General features: G+C 46.0%; 1 protein-coding gene across 1 annotated transcript in view; it reads right to left on the bottom strand.

Moving 5' to 3' along the window:
* Positions 1-4921: 4921 nt before the first annotated feature.
* The window catches only part of sdk2b (sidekick cell adhesion molecule 2b), a 196894-nt gene continuing 195282 nt past the window's right edge, over positions 4922-6533 (bottom strand). Inside the window, exons 33-34 of the mRNA XM_053414337.1 lie at positions 5921-5977; positions 4922-5404 (exon numbers count right to left, since the gene is read on the bottom strand). Of these exons, the coding sequence (XP_053270312.1) occupies positions 4922-5404; positions 5921-5977 (540 nt within the window). The remainder of the gene's footprint in view (positions 5405-5920; positions 5978-6533) is intronic.

Here is a 6533-nt window from a genome sequence, read left to right as displayed (position 1 = left end):
GGCCCGAGAGCACCACCTCCTGCTGCGGTTTAAAGGGCCAGAGTCCTGTTTATCCACAACACTCCACAACAGGCAGGAGGTCAAGTGTGTGAATGAAGCCATTCAGGCCGGACATAATGGTGGTGGAATAAGAAACTCATAAAATGTGAGAATTAAAGGGACAAGTGGACATTATGAGGAGTTTGATGAGGATTGATAACACAACTGGGTGCTGTATAGGTCACAGATCGCATCTCTTCCCTGTTACTAGATGGGACAGGGACCGAAGTTTGATTTCAATTAGTTATTTGATGCTATAAAACAGAGGTGAAACGTCATGATTGACAGCTGGGACCAGTTAAACCAAAATGGAGGATACTGTAAAGTGTTTTGTTGTGCGTGATGTTGAAAACATGTCGTACATACATTTTTGGGGATACATCTTCATAGGCCCGATTCATTTTAACCTCACATGCGCCCCCTATACAACCTGGAAGATGTGAGAAGGGCAGTTCAGTCTTTATTAAAAGTTCTGTGATACTATGAGTTTAAACGGTTAGCAGAGATTAGCTTAGCATAAAGACTGGAAGCAGGAGGACACAATAGCATCGTCTCTGAAACTCCCTCATAGACATCATATGACATTTATTTAACTCTACAAAATCTGAATTGCTAAAACAAAAGTTGCTTTTTGAGAGAGTCATGAACTGGACTAGTTCTTGTCCAAATGCAGTGAAAACAAGGTGTGGTATCAATCTTCTCATTTAACTCTTGGCAAGAGATGAAAATTATATTTTTTTAAATGTCAAACGCTTCCCCAGACCTTTACACTTGCTCTCTAAACTGTATTTTTCATTTCTGACGTGAAGTTACAAACACTGAATCAACAGAAGCTCATCAGAATCATTATGTCACACAACACCATCTGTGGGGATTATTACATTATCACGTCGTTGGAAATGATCGGTGGACCTGCAATGGTGATTTGGTTCACAACACAATATGATAATAGGCAGATTTTAAATGGGTCACTATACGTTTTAACCAAACCATTAAGACAACCCCATTCTTCCTCATGTACACACAACACCCACCAAGTTCAAACCAGCAGTGTGAATGTGCAGCACAGAATCCTGGTTCTTCCTGCTCGAGGTCGGTCATTTCCAAACGCTGTCTTTGATATCAGAAATGTGCTGAAGTTAATTAGAGTAGACTTTGTTCCCTTTTGCTCCAATTATCTGAGACAATTTCCACATTGCATTAAAAGTGGCCTTTGATTTCACACACAAAGCTCATTTATAACCCAATTTTCAGGTCACGGAGAAACGAGCTGGTGCCGGTGTGCGGTTACAACTTGCCATCTGGTCCTCAGGTGCGAACCCCCCCCCCCCTTCTCCCCCCACCAGTAAATATTAGATCTTATATCGGATTCTTTAGATTATTACACAATGAACCAATTAGTGGTGCAGAGTTTTAACGGGGACCTCGTTTTTCTCAGATCCCTCAGAACTCCAGTGAGGCTGTGCAGGAACAGAAATCTTTGATGGCACATTACCCTGGAGTGGGGCCCCTCATTCAATCATTGCTTCCTGGTGTGGCTTTGTGTTCTACGTTATGTAACGCAAGCGGCCTGGAGAGGCTACAGTAAGAGATTAGGACACTGGGGACTCTCCTCTCTCGTTAGCTGCAAGGATGAGAAAACACAGTAATAAAAATAACCAAATATGACTTCATCCAACAACAATTCAGGACACGCTCTGTGATTGCCTTGGATCTCCCGAGCTCAAACTGCATGGGGGGGTAGGGAGAGAGACTTTACTTACCGAAACGGCTATGGCCACTTTTGTGCCGTTTTCCCACAATGCACATCAAGTCAGAAACCAATTTAAACATCCACCAAACAGAGCAGTGCATTAGGACGCCGCCCAGGGAACGTGGCCCCGTCTCAAATCAGTGTCCTTTCTCCAACGGCCTGTGTATCCTCTTCAAATCCCCGAACCTCCCCCGGTGAAGCCCACAAATGAGGCAATTAAATTCAGGGTTTCAGATTCCTCTGAACTACACCTTCTGTCTGAATCCTTTAATATTCCAACCGAGGGTCCTCAAAGCTCAGAGGCTGTTTAGCACCTCGGCCTCCCCTCTTAACCGGGACCACCAGCTCGCTCTTTTCTCTGTCATTCATTCTCCGGGGGGGGGGGGGGGGGGGGGAGACAGGAAAGGAGGACGTAGGGAAATGAACATTTCAGCAAATGAAACACCTCCTGTCAGGGAGTCTTCTGTCGAAGGGAGATTTCCCATGTGTTTTCATGAAAAAGGGGATTAGCGCTCTGGACACGCTCGTTCCAATTCCCTGCTCCATCCCATCCCATCTAATCTCTTCTTCTTCTTATGCACATGTGTTTAGTGCGTTAGCTCTGGATCGAGTTGACTGGGATCCAATTAGCATCTAACACCATCTGACATTGTGCATGTGCTCCTGTCGAGCAATTATATGTCTGTTAGTGCAGCTAAGTTTAAAAAAAATATATCTCAAACATATTACCTATGCCTTAAATACACCCGGGCATCACTTAATGCTCAGTCCGCGGGGCTTAAAGAGCCGACTAAGGCCGCTCAGCCAAATGAAGAGCGACTGATGATTTAATGAGTCATGGTTATCTGAGAGCGAAGAGGAAGAGGAAGAAGTCAGGAGGGGCCAATCGCAGCCAGATAACAGGATTGCCACAGCATCTGATCCGATTTATCGCAGCCCTGAGAATCACTGTGTTAGGTGGAATTTCATCAAGTAATTAGGCGTCAGTAGATCCTCGCTGTATGCTCACACAAAATGTTTTATACAGAGGACGCTGCTGGTTGTGAGGTCTCACATTTGTGCATGTTTCCATTTGATATTTGTGTCACCATAATAGAGATAAAGTGCTTTTTTTCTGCCTTTTGATTGATTAGTTTCAGGTTCAGCCTTCGTGGATCCAGCTCTCAGGCTCGGGACTGAAAATGAGAAGACTATGGTTTAAGGTGGAGGCCACGTCGGGCTGGGTTGTGGAATAGAAGTAATATGATATTCTGTATTACTGAATGAGTCTCGGTAGTAGTGAAATAAATACACAACAGCATGATGATTTGACCCCCCTCCCCTCCCCCCTCGCACAGATTTACCATAGAGCGTCAGAAAGCGCTAACATTGAAAAATAATTTATTTCAGAAATGTACTGTGATCATATATTCATTCAGATTCTGCATGATAAGCGTTTGTTGCGTACAATGAAATCACCCCACAGAGAGAAAAAATTAAAAAATATAAGCAGATGAATTTTTACTTCCTTTTTTTTCTTTTCAAAACAATGGTAAACTGGGAACACACACACACACCACTGAGTCGTCACTATAGCGGTACGAGCGTGCGTGGCAGGCGGCTGGACGGTGCCGACCCTCTGAGGCCTCGCTCCAGGCAGGTTTACAGTTGCTGCAGGACAAAGTCTTTACAACCAGACACGGTGAATGATCTGTCATCACACACACACACTCACACACACAGACACACACATACTCATAAGCAATTGGGACGGCACAGCCACACCTGAATAGTACAGAGCAGTTGATTACACAAAAAAAAGGGAAAGAGGTGACATCATCTCTCGGTATAGTGATCCGTGACAGGCGAGAGTTCCACCAGCCGGGGGGGTGGGGGGGGGGGGGGGAGTGGTTGGGGGGCGGGGGAACAGGAAACATCCTCTTCAGAATCCCCTCTGCTCACAGTAGAGCAGGACCAGCAACAGCGCCCACATGTAACTATATGTCCCATACTGCTGCAGATAGTTTTGGACATTTCAAAGCATTCTCAGTAGACATGTGCAGAATGAGACATCGTGTGTGTTTATACTTGAGCCAGCAAAGTGTGCAGAAAAACAAAAACCTATGGGTTGTGTATAGCAAACAAATTCACAGCCCCACATCTGTCCGGATTAAAAGATTGACTCTCGTGGTTACGAGGCCGGCCAATCAGGATCCCACAGTCCGGGGGGGCACCGTGAGCATAATCAGGTGCCAGATATCATAAATAAGTATTTCTCTATCAAGGCATCTTTGATTCACTGTAATACACTCACAAAAAGAAAAGACTTAAAAAGACTAAATCACTTCAACAGATATACACTCATGTCATATATCCGCAGGACCTTCCAGGCACAGCAGTCACGTTCGACCCGCCGTGGCCGAGTGGTGTCCTACTTTCTCTACGTATGTGTGCTAAAGGCCAGAGAGCCGTTTCCATTGAGGTTGCATCTCCAATGTCCACTTCTAACTCTTCCAGCCAACACGTTAAAATATGTTTGATTTGGCATTAATCCCACCTCCTCTTTATTCTTTGTTTTTACATCCAGGCCTTCCAAACAAACGTTTGTCCTTTCGCCTCACGAACATTGGCTCCTCCTTCATCCTCAGTCTCCATCGATGCATCCGCAGCATCGGCATGATTTTGTCTTCTAGGTACATCTACTATATATATGTATATTTATATGCATGTGTGTGTTCAGAGATTCTTGTGGCTTTGTACATAATCAGACACGTGACCATTTGAATGTGCTCCAACAAAAGTAACAAAAGCGTAGGAAATAAATGTAAGAAAAAAGTCATGCAAATAGTTCAACTAGCCAAACAAAAGTGAATTAGTCGTATTTTTATCAACCGGTGAGAGAAAATCGAAGTCTACATTAGCACACGTACACTCATCAGACAAAAGAAGTGCTAAAGGTCAAGGTCTCATAGTGTCGATCCAGGCTGGGTTAGAAAACATATGACAAAGAGAAGCAATGAAAACAATCAAAGACAGAAGACTTGATCGGGTTGACTGCGTGTCGGGCAATGCAATGTTCTCCTCAACACAAGTTGGGTTGAGATATTTCCAGAAATTTTCTTGTCCCTTTCAGCATTTTCTTTTTTTTTTTTAAACAAAGGAGGAGAAGCCGGCGATTGGGGCCCGCGATCCCGGTGCTAGACTGCTCGGTGGCCTGTAGAGGGTGCTGTGCGCGCTGGGGGGGTTGGAGCTCTGCAGGGAGGGGGTCGGAGTCCGGCTGCCTTTGGGCCTAAACAGGCTGCCCTGGCCCTGGGGCTGGCACTGAGGCTGGCCCTGGGGCTGACCCTGGGGCGGACCCTGGAGCTGACCCTGGGGCTGGCCCTGGGCCTGCTGGGGCTGGGGGCTGGGTGAGCTGATCTGGGGCGGCAGCGGGGGTAGAGGAGGCAGCGGGGGCGGGGCGCAGTGGTCCGGGTCGCCCGACTCGGACTCGGTGTAGCTGTAGGCCTGCGCCCGGGATATGCCTTTCTGCTGGCGGCGCCAGGAGTTGTAGTAGGTGGGGTCGCTGATGTAGTGGTTGACGAAGGAGTGGGTCTTCTGTCGGTTGGGGTCCACCTCGTACTCGCTGTCGCTGCCCTGTGAGAGACAGCAGAAGAAGAAAGCATTGATATGTGGACTCGGAGAAAGGGGAAGAAGCTGCAGTGTTTCCATGGAGAGCAGTTAGAAATGCTGAGGCTCTAAATGTAAATGAACATGAAGTTATTGAATTATTGTCACAGTCGTCCCTGTCAGAGCAACACACACATGCACACGCACGTTTACAAAACACGGCACAAAACAACATCACATGAGAACGTGACATGGTATGATCAGGAATGGTCAAAGCATGATTATGGAAGGAATGGTTTGTTACTGAAGCGTGCACTGGAAACCATCGACACAAGATGACACAGGTCAGTTTTTATCTTTCAGTCGCTGGACTTAACACACGTTCATCTCTGAATCTCACCATGTGTCGTACAGCACAGTGCACCACAAAGAAATAAACCTATCATGGGAATCTGGGGGAGAGGGTTGAACAGGGACCAGTGGTAGGAACCAGTCGCCCATCAGGCTACAGACATTCAAAGCAGGCAGCCACAGGAACCTCACCAAATGCAGTGGAAGTGTATGTAGGCCAACTGTCCCATATGAAAACACCAGCGCCTCCTATGGGTGAACAAAACAATGGGTTTTACAGTACATCACCATAACAGAGTGGTTATAATGGCCCAGTCATGATGATGATGATAAAAAAACATAAATATGTATACAGATATGCGTTTAGATCCTTTTTTTTGCCTTTTCCACGTGGATACTGTGCTAATTATAGATTTAGGAAACACAGAGTTGATTTGGATGAATTCACTGAGAAGGAAGAAGATTTTATTTCCATGGTTTTTAAGTCACGTGCAAAGAGATGATAATAATTCTCAGCACATTCCCGTCACTGACCCTGCACCTCGCTGCAGGCCGGGTGAGAAACACTATTGTATTCACGTCAAGTAAGATTCCATCTGCCAGACAGGACGCAACGTGATCACCCGACGCCTCCAGGGCATTGTTCATGGTCAACTCATTGCAATGGAAGCAAGCCGATGAATCACCTGTGCCACGATGAGGTAGTGCACGGTCCACGGTGGCAGAGGCGGCTCATAGATACGACTATGACAGATGTAAACCTTTTCCTTTTACGTTTCATGACACTGATGATTGGGTTCTTTAT

Source organism: Pleuronectes platessa, chromosome 21, assembly GCF_947347685.1.
Source record: "Pleuronectes platessa chromosome 21, fPlePla1.1, whole genome shotgun sequence".
NCBI classification, from domain to species: Eukaryota; Metazoa; Chordata; class Actinopteri; order Pleuronectiformes; family Pleuronectidae; genus Pleuronectes; species Pleuronectes platessa.
This window is presented reverse-complemented; position numbering and strand designations above follow the sequence as displayed.